This window comes from Alligator sinensis, unplaced genomic scaffold, assembly GCF_000455745.1.
Source record: "Alligator sinensis unplaced genomic scaffold, ASM45574v1 scaffold274_1, whole genome shotgun sequence".
Taxonomy (NCBI): Eukaryota; Metazoa; Chordata; order Crocodylia; family Alligatoridae; genus Alligator; species Alligator sinensis.
This window is the reverse complement of record NW_005842124.1, coordinates 1185378-1203059: the sequence shown is the minus strand read 5'-3', so window position 1 is coordinate 1203059 and position 17682 is coordinate 1185378. Positions and strand designations below refer to the sequence as shown.

General features: G+C 41.7%; 1 protein-coding gene across 2 annotated transcripts in view; it reads right to left on the bottom strand.

The window, feature by feature from the left end:
• Window positions 1-17682, bottom strand: part of FCHO2 (FCH domain only 2) — a 181262-nt gene that overhangs the window by 53051 nt on the left and 110529 nt on the right. For both annotated transcript variants that reach the window (XM_025205669.1, XM_025205668.1), the window contains 2 exons: window positions 8011-8055; window positions 5029-5101 (listed from right to left, as the gene is read on the bottom strand). In XM_025205669.1, the coding sequence (XP_025061454.1) occupies window positions 5029-5101; window positions 8011-8055 (118 nt within the window). The remainder of the gene's footprint in view (window positions 1-5028; window positions 5102-8010; window positions 8056-17682) is intronic.

The following is a 17682-nucleotide window of genomic DNA, read 5'->3' as shown; positions in this document are numbered from 1 at the left end:
CTGAAGCATTATCGAATTTTAATACCACCTTAGAAGGAACTTAGAATGAGAAAAAGGATTATGTCCTTCCTTAAAAAAAACCAAAACAAAGAAAGAACACCTGAACACAAAGGGTCTGTGACAGTTTCAGTTCACTCACTTTTTACCTTCCCCTTCTGTCCCAGCTAAGCTGCTAGCAAATGTGCTGTAGCAGGTCACCTTTGGGTGCCTGCTATTTTAAGGGCAGAAGCAGGCAGCTACTAGGTGCCTGATAAGAGCAGCCATTTTGGGAACACTAGGTATATAAAGGCTGCAGTTTGCTGTTGCCAGCCCAGGCAGAAACATGGCCTAGCTGAGCTGCAGCAGGAACAACCCAGCAGGCAAGGACAAGAGCTTATGGGGATGGACAGGAGGCTCTTGGTCCTGGGCATGACCTAAAACTGCACCCTGCCAGGAGTGGTGGTCTGGTGGCACTCTCAGTGGTGCGGGAGCCCCCAGGAAATACCAGGCTAGTTATCACCTCAATGAAAGGCGGGGCACGGCACCATAATAACCCCACCTCCCACATCCCTGGTGGGTTCAATCGGTTCAGGGGGAGCCCAGGCTCATGGGAGTCCTGAGGCAGGGCCCAGGTCAGCAGAGGAACCTGGAGCAGTGCCCAGGCTCTTTATGAGTCCTATGGCTGCAGGGACCCTGAGAGGGGGCCAGGCATGGCTATGGCCACCTGAGCCTCACAGGGTGCAATACCCCAGGGTAGAGGGCCAGGCAGGGCTAGGGCCACCTGAGCTGGACAGAGTGGCAGACCCCAATGAGCTCCAGTGAAGGGGCGGTGTGGGGGTATAAGACCTTAGTGCCAGGCAGGGCTGTGGCTACCTAAGCCCCAAAGGGTGGAAGACCCCAGTGTGGAGCCCCAGTGAGGGGGCCGAGGGCTTGAAGCCCAGTAGGTATTTGTTTGTCTGTTTGTGTGCATGTTTTAGGAAAGAGACCCAGCGCAAGCCACTGGTGGATGCCAACTGCGAGGTTTGGGCTACGACGTAGGGAAGAAACAGAGCCACAAATAACACCCCCTGGCATTGGGGTGAGAATGAGCAGCTTCCTGCCTAATTAGAACTAATTAAGAAACAACAAGGCGTGGCAGAAAAGTGAGGTGGGTGGTTAGCCCAGAGACAGGTGGGCAGGCCAGCATGAGGTCTGGCCTTGAGTGTGCCCATGTCACACATGCTAACAAGGAAAATTTATTTTAAACAGAAATTGTAAGTGAAGGCTCACTAGATTTCTTTGCTGCCCCCCAGAACCAAGGGAATGGGTGTATAACATCTAGTATTAAAGGGCATACAAAGTATAAAAACAAGACTAAGTGGTAGATCAGAGATTCTCAACTTTTGCAGACTCAAGGCACCCCCCTCAGAAAATGCCAGTTCTTAAATTTTCACTCATTTTTTTGACTACAGATAAAGAGCAATTCTTAGTTACAAATAACTCAGAAAGACCACAACAGATTCCAGAATGTTTTTAATACTATGAAATCTATTTGAAATTTGTCTTTTATCTTATGAATCATACTGGCATACCTAACAGTGCTAACTCTGCATGGAACCCTACATCACCCTTGAGAGGCTCTCAGGACACAGTGGCTGAGAATCACTGGGACATAGCCATGAAAAAAGAAAGATCTTAAGGAAAGTACCACAAGCATACTAGAAAAAAATGTCTTAGTACACTGAAAATCAACGTTGTATATAGTACACAGATTAAAATTTGAAACTTTATCTAAGTTGTTGTGCGCACACTTAATAAAGAAGAGGGTTCAAGAAAAGAGCCAAAGGAATTACCTAAGGTCTGGATTGCCTGTTTTACATTACAAGAACAAAGAAGCTCTCTCTCAAAGTTAACAAAAGAAGTTGAGAGGTTACTAAATCATTATCAATAAGTTCCTATGCAGGCAGAAGACTTCTGAATTTCTAGTATTACAGAACTACTTCAACTAGCAAGAAAAGTCACAGAAGTCGTACAAGACCCAGCAAATTTGAACTAAATAAATTCAAATTATAACCAAAGCTTTTCCCACTCCCAACCAGAAGAATGATGGCACTGTTGGAACAACTTATCTAGAAAAGTTATGGCTTCTCCATCACATAACAGAAATACCTCAAGAATGCATTCCTTTCTAAAAGATTAATTTTACCTTAACCTTAAGTTATGGTTGATGCAGGAACCACTTGTAAAAAAAATCTATCCCCTATATTACGTAAAAGGGCAGACTAGATGACCACAACAATTCCTTTGACCTTAAAATCTACTACTTTTCAGGCATATTAAAATGTTTAATGATAGAATTTCAGTCTTCACAGAAACCACAGATACCAACAGGATAGAGGGAAAAACAGGGTTTAAAAGGACTGAATGCTCTGTAAGTCATCTCAGTTTTCTCTACAGCTCCTTAAATTGAGAGGAATAGTCTTCAGCAGTTGATTCTGATGAGGCCAAAGAGATGTAAGATCCCTGGGATTGCTTATTCATACTTACCCTTGTCAACAAAGTAAATTAGCAGGCAGTGGGCTTACTGCTGTAATGTGAACCTATTAGTTAACTACTTCCCCCTTCCCTGCAAAACCTTTATTTCAAACTGTAGAAAGCAAGACAGTAAAGAATTTTGAAAAAGTACTCAAAATTGAAGACTACAAACAAGTCAGAAATTCCTGATTCAAGTCTTCCCTGGCAAACCAACTCCCATATCCATCAATAAGCAAAAGCCTGACAGGAAGGGAACAGACATGGGGTGATTAAAATAACTATGGCTAAGAAGTGGCTAAAGGAGTTCCTAATTTAAATTTCTAAGGACTAATATTTTTCTGAAAAATTTTCACAAAAAAAAAAAATCATCCTATTTTGGTTACCTACAGAGCAGGATGAAACAAATGACAACGGCACAAAAAAATCCTGATTTTTAGGGCAGTTGTAGTAGAGCAATTTACATTTTCAGATGTTATCTCTTCACTGTTATGTAGTATACATTAATCCTAACAGAACAAAGATATAACAACTTATACATTGAATAAAAATGTTTGCTCAAAGAAAGTGTATGCTAGTGTACCAAATTAACAAGGATAAGCATGTAGATGTGCAAGGAGTGGGTTCATAGAAGCCCATGTTTCACCTGTCACTGCCAAAAGGACTTTCTTTCTTTCAGTAAAATTCAGCAAAAACATGATTTTTTATCAGAGATCCAACTCGTCACAGTTGACTTGGAGGCTTTCTAGTCCATGAAACCAATACCAAGAGTTTTTCATTTCCATTGAGATCTTCCTACTCACCAGATAAAAGTTTACTGCTCTGTAAGGAATTAAGTTTTTGATAGGAAGGAGGTTCATAGCTTGCAAATAAGGGAACAGTGGAACAACACAAAACACGGGGTTACCTTGAGTGATAAAAAGAATGGAGAGCAAAATAATTTTGTTGGCAAAAAATTCAGGGACAGCAGACTGTAGGTATCCTCCAGCAGACCTACATGAAATATGAAGTTCTACTTCCTATAAAAGTATATGATAAAAAAAGATAAACTTCCTAACATAAATTAAAAGCTATTTGACCTCTCAAAAAATTTTAGTCCTTAGGATTTGACTAATTTCTGTTTTGAGGGTTGTTTTGTTTTTGCTCACAAGTTCAGAGCAAATATTTTACTATTCCAATGTCTTCTAAATATTCCTCAAGTATCAATTTTAAATACCTTTACAATTATTATTTTTAGTTATACAGATCTGGAAAATATTATTATTTACAATAAAGCAGAATCTTACTGACAAGAATCTCAGTACCTACATTTTCATCTCTTCTCCCCCAGCATACTTTGTGGGGAAAAGGAGTGGAACATTTAGGGAACATTTAAACCCATCTAAGTGAAAGTAGATCGATCTACACCTGTAACTGAACAGAAGTCCAGCACAAATAGACTGGTCTAAAATGGCACAAGCAACTTAAGATAGACATTGGAGGTATGGCTCAACTGAGATCGATTCAGGTTAGACTGATATAATGAATTTGTGTAATGTTCCTTAGAGAGAAGGATTAATTCTTGGAAAACAAAACACCTTTAGGGAAAATTATTTAGTAAAATCTATCAAAGAGTCCCAAGGTAACAGTATAAAGAGAGAAGCAATCGTGGTCCAGAGACTTGCCATAGCTAAAATCAAAAGGACGAAAGAAAAATCATAAAAGCATCTTCGTTTGGTATAAGTAAATAATGAGCATCATGCTTAAATCATTAATTATTGGCAGACTGTTACTGAAAAATAAAGTAAGCAAATATTCTAAGATAAAAAGACTTGCTGACCCTCTTATTTGAAAACATATTTAAATTGTTGCATCTCTATTAAATTATAAGTTCTTTTTTTTGGGGGGGGGAACTTCTAGAAGCGATAAAGAAAACAAGTCAAAATTACTTAATACTTAAAAAACAAAACAAAACCCACCATTCTGATCTTTTTTAAAGAAGATGTTTTGAAAACTCATTTTAGAGCATAATTAATTTCTGATCCAATTTAATTCCTGTTGTCTTTTTAAAAAATCTCTGAAAAATATACTTAAGAGTTATCCTACACTCTTCTTGTCATTTATAACTACATTTTCAGGAAGAGGCCAACTAAAGCCCTGATCCTCTAAATACCTGGGCACAAAGTATTTTTTGTGCGTACCCCCTACCCAAGTGAAATTACCCACATGAGCCAAGTCAGCTATGGACTGAAGTGTTTATGAAACCGAGGCCTAGCTTCCTAAGCAGAGAAGAGAATTAAACAGATGAAGTACTGTCAAATGCAATAAAAAACAAACACCAAACCAAACCAATTTAATGGTCTCTCCCACCACTAATATCTTTTAGTTATAACACACTTATGTGCATGTAGGAGAAGGAAAATGTCTTTCAGAAAAAATAATTGTAAAGTTAGTGTCTCTTTAACAGAATTATAGTCATTCACAACATTAATATTTTTCTTGGTAATTATGCTACATATTTCCATCTGGGACTGCATGCTTCAAGTATGAAATACTTACACAGATTCTGCATCTTTTTCTTTCTTAATTATTCCTGACAAACCAAAAGGCTTTCTTTTCCTTGGTTTTACCCCTACAGAAAAAAATGTTTATCCTTAGATCACAGAAATGAATTAATTCATATTTAACAATGCCACAGACCCTCTAGTCCATGCAGATATTAAAAATGTGGCTATAGTTTGTGAATGAAGCAAAAAATTTAATTTTCAAAGTAAATCTGAAGCCCAGTACACCTGCTTACAAGGGGGTAATAAAATGAAAATGATTTCAAAGTTAAAGTCTGTTCATTATAACATTTAGCATAGTAAAATTGGCTTTGTATCTTACATCGTAAGTTATAAGTTACATGTCATTAGAAAGTGAATGCCAAACTCAGATTCTCTCAGACTAATGTCATGTCTACTCTTCTCCTAGATTTTTGCTGAAGTTGACTAATTTTTTCAAAAAACAGAAAATATGGGAGTGATCATTTAGAATCACAGGATTGAAAGGACTCAAGGCTCACTTAGTTTAACCCCCTACATGAACGGAAGATACACTATTCCTGTATCACACCAAACAAATGTTTTTCCAGCCTTATTGCTTCATGTCCTGCCCTCTGCAGCAAGCAAGAACAGCTGTTCTCTTTATGGCAGCCTTTCAAATATATGATAACTACTATCACATGCTCCTCATTCTCGCATCTCCTTTTCTTCAAACTAAGCATACTTAGCTCTCTCACCATTTCTCGTATGGCTTGCATTCCAACTTCTATGGCATCTTCACTGCTTGCCTCTGTATCCTCTTCAGTTTCCCTATTATCTTTTAAAAATGTGCAGCCCAAAACTGCACACAATATTCCAGCTGAGGTCTAACTGCACAGACAGCTTCAACACTATGGCTCTGACTCCTTTTTTCCCAAATAACCTCTTAGATGAAGTGAAGTGTGCTTTCAGTAAAACAGTTATATATTACAGGGGCGGGCAATAGGGAGTTTTGATGAGCTGTTGTGGGCTGGATCAGCACCCCCCAACAACCTTCGCAGTAACTCAGCAAAACTCCTTAAGGGACAGATCCTGTTGGCCTAGCCACATGGGTCCAAGCCGCTGCTTACTGTTTAGGTTCTGTGGGCTGCCACTGCTTAGCTGGGGAGCCCAGCCCCATCCTGGCTGCGGAACTGGTACCCATCACAGAGGTGTGTGGGCAGTCAGCCATGGTTCTGTTCTGAGCTCAGCCCAGATGGGGCGTGGACAGGCAAGGAGCCAACTGGCTGGGATCCCTGGCTAAGGAGAGGCAGCCTGTGGGGCCCAAACAGTAAGCAGCAGCTTTATGGACAGAGCATCAGAAGCTGAAGGGCCCCAGAGCCAGCAGAACACATGTGGCTCCCAGAAACTCTGCAGACCCAGCAGGGGTTCAGCTCTTTCTGCGGATGCCCTGGCTTGCAGCACTGTATGGAACTGAATATTAGCCCAGTCTGAACAGTGCCAGGAGAGAGACCTAAGCAGGCACCATTTGCAGCCCCTGTGCATGGATGGAAAGAGCCAGGATGGCAACAAAAGGAGTGGAAGCAGGAGCCTGGCAGTGGGTTGGGGCTCGGGAGGCAGCAGAACCATTGCCAAAGTAGGGAGCAGCAAGAGGGACTGGGCCACAGGGAGGAAGAGCACAAGTCAGGCAGGGCTGTGCTGGGCACATGGGCAGCAAGTGCCAGGTGAGAGCCACACACTGGGGGCCATGGTGGAGATGCTGTGCCATAGGGGCAATCAGAAGCAGCAGCTCTGCAAATACAGCCAGGCTCCTATCCCAAGGAACTGGGCATGGGGTCCCACCCTCCAGCCCGTGTCAGGCAGAAATGCTTCCTACGATTGCTGGTGCAGGCGAGCAGAAGTGGCCACCTTGGTGCTGGGCCTGTGGCTCAGAAGCCAGCAGCTGCCTCCGCTCTCTTGGTTGGCATGTCTAGCGCCATCAAGCATCCCAGCCCAGGCTGCCCTATGTGCCTGGGCTGGGTGGAACCAAAGGACTTGCCATGGGCTGAACAAAAACTGTCCATGGGCCAGATCCACCCTGTGAGCCATATTCTACCCACCCCGATATAAAATCTGAGCATCTGGAATAGTAATTCAACACCTCTTCTAGCAGTTTTGCTCATTGATATGATCCTTTTGCTGGGACTACACTAGGTGGTATTGATGCAGCTGAGATATTTCTGCAGTCTGGGAAGATTTTTGCTTAGATAACTGGAATCCAGAAAGCCAGGACAAATTTATATCATAGCAGGCAGATTGATGGATTCTTTTTTCCTTGATACAATAATAATTCATGAATGTGTAAATTTGTATTTATATATTGTTCATTTCAGAAAACACTCAAGTCCACAAGGAATTACTAATGGGGTATGACGCTAGTTCTCAAAAGCATGCATTTGCTCCACTGTCTAAATATTTGGAGGTCCCTCAACCGTAATTTGGGCAACTAAGAGTTGCCTGCACTTAAAAAAAAAAAAAAAACACCTCTTCCCACAATAGCTATTATATTGGCAACCCATGCTCCCAAAAGGAGTGAAGACACACATATGCAATGGTAGTTTATAACGTGAAGAAAATAAACTATATACTGACAAAGTACTTTGCCTACAAATTTCTCTACATTAGAATATCTGTTGGCATAATCAATATAGATGTATATTCCAAAACTTTAAATGCAAACCAGGGCTTAGCTTGCCACTTGTAAATTATCCAGTCAATTGTTAATGTCTGATCTACTAGAAATAGAACACCAGACTGGAAATGACAAACCAAATGGTTGCAAATCGAAGTGTAGCTGTTTATGAAAAACATTTTGATCCTTTAAGAATTTTATATAAATTTTGTCAAGAAGTGGTCCTGGACTTTTTCTTGAATGCCAATTTTTAATTAAAAAAAAAAAAGTTTCAAGAGTACTACTACTTAATAACTTTCCAAATTTTTTTTTTTAATCTAGTAGCAGCGTAAGAAATTAACAACTCACCTTCAGTTGCAGTAGATGTATTGCATTCTTCAAAGTCAATAAGGCCTTAAAGAAAATTGAACATAAATATTAGTTATTAGCTTTAATCTTAAGAGACATTTTCTGAGATATTTTAAAAAATAGCATCTTTTTGTCCTTAATACAAAAATCTCACTAGGAACTCATGTTCTGAGAGTATTCAGCACTAAAACACAGTCAACCTGAAAATTCATGCAAATATGATGATGACTATATAATTGACTATTGAAAGACTTTATGATCTCAAAAGTAAAAATTGAAAATGTCAAGGAGATCAATATGAACTTGATTGGGTTGCACACAGTTATGTCTGGCTACTGAGAATACCACTGTCAATATAATTTAATATGTATTCTAGTCACAGTCGCTACGTTAACATGATTCTAGGCAGCTTACATCCCATTGACTGTTCATTCAAATTTATACCAATAATACTATAATAAATTAACTTTGCAATTATTTTTTTAACAAGAGAGATGCAAAGGGAAAAGGCAAACAGTGCTACGGCACTACCCAATTGTACTATTTTATATTAGCTTTGCCATTCATCACATGCATTTCCTTTGGGACTTTTACATAGTAAGAAGGGAGAAAAACCACTTTTAAAAATACGAAAAAGTGAAAAAAATAACAGAACAGCAAAAAGCATCAATGCAGACATGGTACCTAAATTACTGTTAAGTCACTGAAATGAAAGACTTTAAGTGAACAGTACTGTTTTAACAAAAAAAAAAATTGCCATTGTGGACAGTTTAGTTTAGGAAACAGCTTTTTGGATTGAGACATTCCTCTGTTTTTAAAGTGAGCATCATAATGGCATTCAACTTGTGTGCCTGTGTTTGTGTGCACACACTTACGATTATATTTACATTACACATAAAATGGCAAACTATTGCTTCCTCCCCCTGATACTGTATAGTAACCATGCTCCCCCCATCCCTGCCACATACACACCTACGTCATCTTAAAAAAATTACCATTCTCAGGAAACAACCCAAGCCTGGAAAATTTCAATTACAAGTGACTCAGAGCTCAAATGGAAACTTTTATGCATCATTAAATATTGAAGTGTTTCCTATTCCCACTATAAGAAGTGCTTTATAGTGATACTTTGAAACCTCTTCTCAGTTTTCTGGTGTAAGAAATAACATAGGAAAGTTGTGTACCTTTTTATGAATTTTGATTTGGAAAAAGGAAAGAACAGTGCCCTGAGGCATTTTCTGTCTGTGACTTGGAAGAAAGTCATTCTTACACCTTTTTGAGAAACCTAATATTCAGACTTAAATGAAGCAGAGCCCAAGTACCTGAAATATGCAACTAAGATTGTTTTTAAACATACTGATATAGCAAATTATGTTGTATTACACAATATGTCACATTCAAACACTTAAAATGCATTAATTTTAAAAACTGTGAAGTTAGTGCTGATGTAAGCATGGGACTAATGCATATTCAAGTCATCCCAGCTTAGTTCTTTCTAAGGGCTGTGAAATATTTACCAAGTAAATCATAAAAAAAATTCTCAGAAGTGATGAGAAAATATTCATTTGGATCTTTCAGGTCAAAACGGTGTTCTATACATTAAAACTAATATACTTTATGATATTTTTCCCAGACTGCAATAAGATCTACACACAACTAAACGAGAAAAAGCAGTGCAATATAGTAAATTAAAAAAAAAAAAAAGAAGATAAAAATCAATTAACCTCTACATATATTTTTCCAAGTAAACTGACTCGGGGTATAGACAAGTAAGGAGCATTACATAATTCTAAAGAGATTTTCCATACATGAAAAAGTCAAAGCAATATCTAATTAAATACAAAAACATGTATCCTCAAAATAAGGATTTTATTGATATTCAATAAGATGCCAATCTGACAAATGCACGTACTTGTACACAAAGGTAGGCACACATACAGTTCTTTGTAAGGTTAGAATCTAGGAGCAGAACTATAATAACAGTTTAAAAATGATCTTTTAAAATTGTTTTAGAATAGCAATGGGCTGGATAAGGCCTGCCAATTGATCCAGCCCATGGCTGCCTCCAGCGACACACTGCATGAGGCCAAACCCTGCCTGCTCCTGCCTGGGGCAGTCCGTCTCCCGACCACCCACACCTGCCCTGTGCCTGCTGATGGCACTGCCCTGGCTCTGACCCCAGCCAGCATACACAACTTCCCAATGGAGCTGCTCCTGTTGCAGCTGCCCAGGTACTGCTTAGCTCCCCTTGCCTCCAGCAGCTCCTCTTCCTCCTGCCCCTCGCTGCTGTGCTGCTCTGGCAGGGGGGAGCTGCAGCTGGGCAGCTCTTGCTCCAGCATGTGGGGCTCTAGCTTTGGCTGTCAAATGCCTTCCACTCACTCCACGCACCCAGCGCAATGAGGTGGCCGAGTGGGTGGAAGATGGCTGGAAGCTGAAGCTGGATCTCTGTGTGCTGGGGAAGAAGCCACCCAGTTGCAGCTTCCCCCTGTCTGGAATGGCATAACAGGGGCAGGAGGAGGAGGGGGAGAAGCCACTGGAGGCAGGGGTAGCCAAGTAGTATCTGGGCAGCTGCAGCAACAGGAGTAGCCCTGCTGGGAAGCTGTGTGCACTGAGGCTGGGGAAGGGCCGTTGGCAGGCATGGGACAGGTGGGGGCAGGAAAACAGTGCTGGTTGCCTGGGATGGGAGCACTGTGAGGGCAGCCGCAGGCTGGATGGGGGATGAGAGGGGTGGGCAGAACACACCTGTACTGTACCACCTGGGCAAGCTCTATCCCCCTGCCTCCCCCACCCCTGGCCACGTCCCGGGACCTAGTATGCAGGCAGCCCCCCTTCACAAATCCATATCCCCCCCACACAAACACCCACACACTCCTCCCCTCTCCCCCATACAATATACAAGACTAAGACTTTATATTGAGCTATTATGCAATCACCTCTATATATACTACTCAAAAAAATATAAATCAGGACAAAAATATTTTTTGAGATAAAATATATTACAGTAGATGTTGGAGTTTTAGTATGATTTTTTTTTTTTTTTTTACATATACTTTGTTAAAATTATATCTTCTGAAATATTTTGTGTATGGGGCCCTTGATGGCTTACCAAAACTCATTAAGTGGCACACAAACTGAAGTAACTGCCCACCCCTGTTTCAGAAGCTTTAGAAATTAAGCATCAACATTTTAAGAAAGTATTTATCAATAAACTTAATTTCCAACGCTATTTATTTTCCTTTGATTTTAAAACAGGGGTGCTCAATCTGCAGGCCAAATGCAGCCTGCAGAGCCACTGCGTCTGGCCCATGAGTCTCCGCACAGGTTGGGAAATTTGGCATTGGGGGAGCAGTGGCTACGTTCACCAGCTGCCGAATTCACGTGCCCCCTCCCCCAGCACAGCTTGACCTAAGCCAAACCATGCCCCGTTCTCTCTGTGTCTCTGGGTTGGGGCCAGGCCATGCCCTGTCTCCTCCCCAGGGGCATGATCAGAGCTGGGCCATGCTCCCTCCCTGCCCTCTGCAGGGCTGATTCAGGTGTAGGCCATGCCCACCCTGCACCATGCTGGATCCATCCAAGTTGCCCCCAGCCACATGTAGCCCGTGGATGGACCAGGTACTGCTTATCTGGCCCCCCAAGGAAAAAGATTGAACAGCACTGATATAGTTGCTTCTCTTGCTTCTTGAGTGACCTATATGGATTTGTTTCAAGTTGACCAGAAAAAGCTCTCACTTAATATGCCAAGTATTTAATAAATAAAACAAATAAAGCTAAAAATACCTTAGATAGTAAAATACTCAAAAGTTAACATTTTTTTCAAGAGGCATTTTCTCAGACCATGCAATTTCTTTAACTCCTTTCTTGCCTGTTACGGCTGATGTCTTTAGAGACGGTAAGGATTCCAAACCTTTAACTGAAATAATTTTAGTAAAAGCACAGAGCTGAGGTAAAAATCCTACCTATAATCCCAACTTCACAACGATGTCTTTCTCTTCCCCCATTTGCTAATGAAAGCAGCAGTACTGAGCAGAAGGCAGGGACTTCTACTTACTTAACAAGCCATCAGAGTTTTTATGTTTTGTTATTTCACTTTCTACCATTTGTCTTTAAAGACTATTCCACATCCTAATACATGTGATAATTCCGTGACAATCTCTCAGCTACTCCAGTCTTGAGCATCCTGAACACAATAACTGACTGTACTAAATTGTACCAAAGTGCACGATGTAAGTAAATGCAAGGATTAGATTAAACCAAGAGAGTTAAACTCCCTTGGCCCCCTGAGCTGGACCTGGACTGTATAGCTTCTTACAAGCTGGATCCATACTGCAATTGTCATCCGAATCAGGCAAGAAATGACAAAGTTTTAGGCATTTTCATGATCCCCCATTATAGCCTATGGGCAAAACGTTGAAACTCATCAAAACAGCGAAACAATTTTGACAAAACGAAACAGGCCAGTGCTTCGGAATGGAACAAAATGAAACACTGTCTCTTCGAAATGGTGAAATGGAGGTCAAAATGAAATGATGGTGTTTTGCACAGCTCTATTGGGCAAACTGTGGCACCCTCCCCTTCTGCCCCTGCTGCACAGGCTCCCTGCCACAGGTCCCCTGCTGCCTGGGCTGCATGGATTCCCTGCCCCTGCCTCCCACCTCATGGGCTGTACAGAGTCCTGGAATCCCTGTGGGCCACACTATCCCATCTCCAGACTAGGACAACACTAGGACAGCACTCCAGAAGCATGGACAGGGGCAGAAAGTAGAAGCTGGAGGAGCGGGATGGGAAGCCAGGGACCCCAGTAACAACAGGAGTTGCACGAGGTCGCGGGGGGGAGTGGGAGGAGAGAAAAGTGGCATGTAGGAGGAAGCCTGCAAGCCTTAAATTAAGCTTTTGCAGGCTGCATGTGGCCCAGGGAACAGCCCTGTATTAGAAAATCAAATTAAGTATGTACTAAGTTTTATGGCAAGCAAGACTAGCTGGAACTACTGAGAGATCAATCTTATTTCAGAGCTATCAGTGCAGCTTTCCTCTGACACTAACATTCCAAATTGGCATATAAAAATGTATAATCAACAAGCAAAATCAATTTTTTTTAAATTAAAGAAAATAATATTGCAAACATAATCATTTTTTACTCCTCATCTAGTGCAAAAAATCTTAGAGACGGTGCACTTTAGCAAGATAGTTTTTCAACAAACATCTTACTCCTGCTACCTAACTAATCTGTGAAGTAGCACTAACAGCCTTGAAGACAGTTACACGTCTTATCAGCCAGGTAATTAATAAGGTTCCCATGACAGGTCACTAGTGTTTAACTTGTGAGACAAGACTAAGACAACACTTCTGGCTAAGGCTGGAGCTACAGGCTATTGGGAATATGTAAATATTTTGAATTACATGCACACTGTAATTCTTTAGCAAAAGAGAGGCAAAATACTTTAAAAAATATTATTTGCAAGGAAAATACAAAATTGTGTTACACACTTGAAAATAGACCTTGGGATCAATTTTAAGTATGTTATATATTAGAATGGCCTGACAAGCTGACAAGAATCAAATTATAGAAATCCACAAATAACCTACTTGGTGAAAGCTACTTATATTCTTACCAACTGCAACTGATTTTCAGCAATAGAAAATATTCACACTACAAAAAAAAGCTTTTTGGTCAGAGAACTGATTAGCAAGTGTGGAAATGTGCAGAAGCATCAATATTTGTATTAACTTAAAGCATTGCAAAGGTAGACCCTGTAACACTAGCTGTAGTTACAAATGTGACAACAGACAATATTACCAGTTTTTGATGAAAACAAAGTTTTTTTTCTTTGACATTAAATCATGCATGAAAGGAGGACAATTTTTTTAAACTGCATAAGCCTCACATGCTGCTTCAAATGGCAAAGCTTTGCGTGCCTGGCTCGGTGCCAGTTGACAGCTCAGCTGGATATCAATGCACATTCTGACCCCCCTTGCAGCGTGTCACTTCTGAATTGTTTCCGCAGTAGAAAGTTTATTCAACCTCTCTCTCAAATGCAGTGGACCGACCATTATTCTGCTATTTAATCATAGCAGGACAGGTTATTTTTCTGACAGCACTAAAGCCAGAGAGCAATTCCTAATGAACAGCTTGATACAAGTGGAATTTCGACTGTTTTAGCCTCAATTAATTCTGCTGTCAAAACAAATGACTGCTCTTAGTGCTTAGATGTTAAGCTGGATCAAAAAGGTCAATTTTGTGTGTACACAAACACACAAGCAATCTTTTTCTTGCTATCATCTGATGCAGTTTCATGTTTAATACCAAAACAAATTCTAAGTTTTCAAACTGAGAAACCAGAACAGCAACATAAATGTGTCAAAAGGAACATTTTTAACATCAACTTTTCTTTGTTACTCCTTGTACAATGTGGGAAAAGGAGGGAAGGGGAGGGAACCACATTGAATAGAAATCTGTTCCCATACTTTAGACTGCAAAGAAGTAATTTTTTGTTCCAGAACAGAACCTCCAGTTTTAGAATAACAAATTATTAAAGCAGTTTTTTTGCTAAACTGATGAGCAGAAGTGGAAAGGTGAATGGGTGTTCTTTGCAAGAAAAATGTTTGCAAAGCAGTGTTTGTAATACTCTCAATTAACCTAAAGCAATGGTGCTCAGCCTTTTTCCTTGGCAGGCTGGATCGGCAGTGCCTGGTCCATCTGTGGGCTGGATGTGGCAGGTGGCCATGATCTGGTGTCTAGGACAGACATAAAGAGGCCCCATCTAGCAGCACAAAGGGAATTGGTGGGGGAGCAGCCTGGCCTGATCCAGCCCCACAGTGGGAAGCAGATGTGGTCCACCTCTGACCCAGCCTTGTGAGGGGTGAAGGGGGCCTGGCCTGGCCCCAATCCAGCCCCATGGGTGGGAAGGGGGCAGGAACCTGTCCCAATTCAGCTAGGCAAGGGCAGGTGGGTAGCCCAGCCCCAACCCAGTAGCAGAGAGAAGGAGGCATGGCCTGGCCTGGATCTGGCTGTGCTGGGGGAAAGGCTGTGGGAATTTGGCAGTGGGGGAGTGTGGTCACTACTCCCTTGCTGCCAAATTTCCCAACCAATGGGGAGCCACACGGGCCACATGCAGTAGCTCCATGGTCTGCATTTGGCTCACGGGCCAGAGGTTGAACACCTCAGGCCTAAAACAATGATTCTTCCAAAATAATACTTTATTATGTACATATACCTATTCAGGGAAAAACAAAAAAAGGAAAGCATTTAACTGAAAGGAAGTCTAGCTGAACTATAAGAAAACACTGAAAACTAATGCTGGTCAAAAGGTATTCCCTTATTAAATAGGTTATAAGATGAGGTTTTAAAAAGTGTAAGTAAACGTGGAAGTTTTGTCACAGGAATAAACCAGGATCCAACTACACAATTGAAGAGAATATGCTATATCAGTAGTTCCCAATCTTGGGGTCACAACCCCATTTGGGGTCACAAAGATAAAAATGGGATCGGGCATGCCCAGGGAAGGAGGCATGGGGGGAGGGATGTGCCCCCCAGATTTGTGCGTGGGACAGGGTGACTTGGTGTCACTGCCAGGAGTCCTACGCTGGCCATGCTGCCATAGTGAGACACCCCCTGCTCGACTGGCAGCAGCAGGGAGCACAGCTGTCACTGCCGCAGCTGCCAGGTGGGCAAGGGGCACCTCACTATGGCAGTGCGGCCAGTGTGGGGCTCCTGGCAGCATCACTGAACCTCCCCTCCTACACCTGGTTCTGCCTGCTGGGCCATGGAAGCTCCACGCTCCACTCCAGCCACAGCTCCTGCTGCCTCCTGCACATGGCACCTGGGGCTAGAGTGCTGCTGGGGGGGGCAGGGAGTTGCAGGCCCTGGCAGCTGGGGGCCCCTGTCAGCAAGGCTGGGGGTCACGAGCAAGGGGCACCAGCAAGGCTGGGGAGTGAGGGACCATACTAAGGAAATGGGGTCATGTCGAGGAAAAGTTTGGGAAACACTGTGCTATATTATACCATGTAATCTCCCTCATCTAGATACATCATGTCTATCACAATAGTATTTGAATGGCTAATCTCACATTGTGATATTCTCATGCTTATATATTTGTCCAGCTTTCCCACTGACACCAAGGCTGCACTGAATTTTTTTCTATTTTGAAAGAAAATATGAGACTGTTGGGATATTGCCTCTCTCCTCCTGAGAAGGGACAGAGCTAATAATGGGATCATAAAGCAGTATATGTATTTATTTATTCCTCCATGGATTCCTCCAAAGACATTTGGAAAATGTCTATTCTCTTCCAGAGGGGAAGTAAAAGGAGGCTGCCTGCACTCAAAAAATAAGCAAGGAACAGCCAGGATTTGGATAATACGACTTCTAGTCTCATATTCAATTCACTAGACCAAAAAAAAAAAAAAAAGGGAAAAAACATTTCAAGCCCAAGCATCTCCAGGTACTACAGACATATGCTCAATGGAAGTGGCAAGCAAGTAAACCTGAGGAGTCACACTGCAGCTTTAAGAATAACAAAAAAGTTAGAAAGAACAGTAATTTGATTTCTTTAAGTCAATTTAAACTAGCTCTGAACTTAAGTTCTTTATCATTTGCAAGCGGAGACAGAGAAACATTCCACTAAGCCAAACAAAGGTGACTGGTTGATCTTATTCTGATAAAATTAAAATTATTTGTATTGCTTAGATGTTTCTGAAATTGGATGCTACTTGATTCACAAAAGTTATGGTGTGGTGCCTTGAGTCCAATGAGCGGTACCTTGAGTCAAAAAAGACCACTGACCTAAAAAGATGAAGAACTCACTATTCCCTAATTTCCAACTATGTCAGTCTAGACAACAGAAATTCAATAGTTACTTATGAAAAAACAAGTATCTGGAACAAATGGATTAATAGGGTGTACCCTGCATGACCCACAACAGCTGAAGGCTGCATTTCCAGCATTTACAGAGGCCGTTGCAAGCCAATAATCACGAAGCAACTACAGGAAGATACTCAAACACCTTTCTTAATTTTAAAAGGAAAGCAGAAGTCAATCCAGTCAGTATTCTAAATGCATTTCCAGAGAAATAAGTAAAGCCTATTCATCTCTCCTCAGCTTACCTCTGTGGTTCTCAACCAGGGCGTTGCTTCTTTATTAGAGTGACCTGAAAAACCTAAAGAAGGCAGCAGGAGTAGGCATAACTAATGAGTTTTATGCCCTGAGCATAACTGTGCCAACCCTGCAGAGCAGTGGGAAGGGGGCAGAGAAGGAGGTCTTACCTGGCCTGAATGTCTCAGAGCTGCTACAGCTGCAGCCCATCTCAGCCTAACCCTGCATGCTCCTCCATAAAACAAAGACACAGGACTGTCCCACCAACAGGACCAATATGCCTCTATTTCCAGGAATAATATGTAGGATTGGACTGGGAAGGCCTGCACAAAAAAGTGCATGCTCTAGCCACAGCTGCTTCCTGATCTGCCTACATAGGAGATATGCAGGACAGCTCCATTTGGCTGTGGTCTCCATTGAGAACCACTGCCACAGAACAAAGAAGTCTTAAGAGGCTGTTAATACTTTATATGGACCTGATTTAAAAAACAACCAGGTGAGCCAGCTTCCTAATGCACTGAATTCTTCTGAGCCATTCTTTGTGTGGACCACACGATGATGCTTTTTGGCTCTGTTGGGCCTTT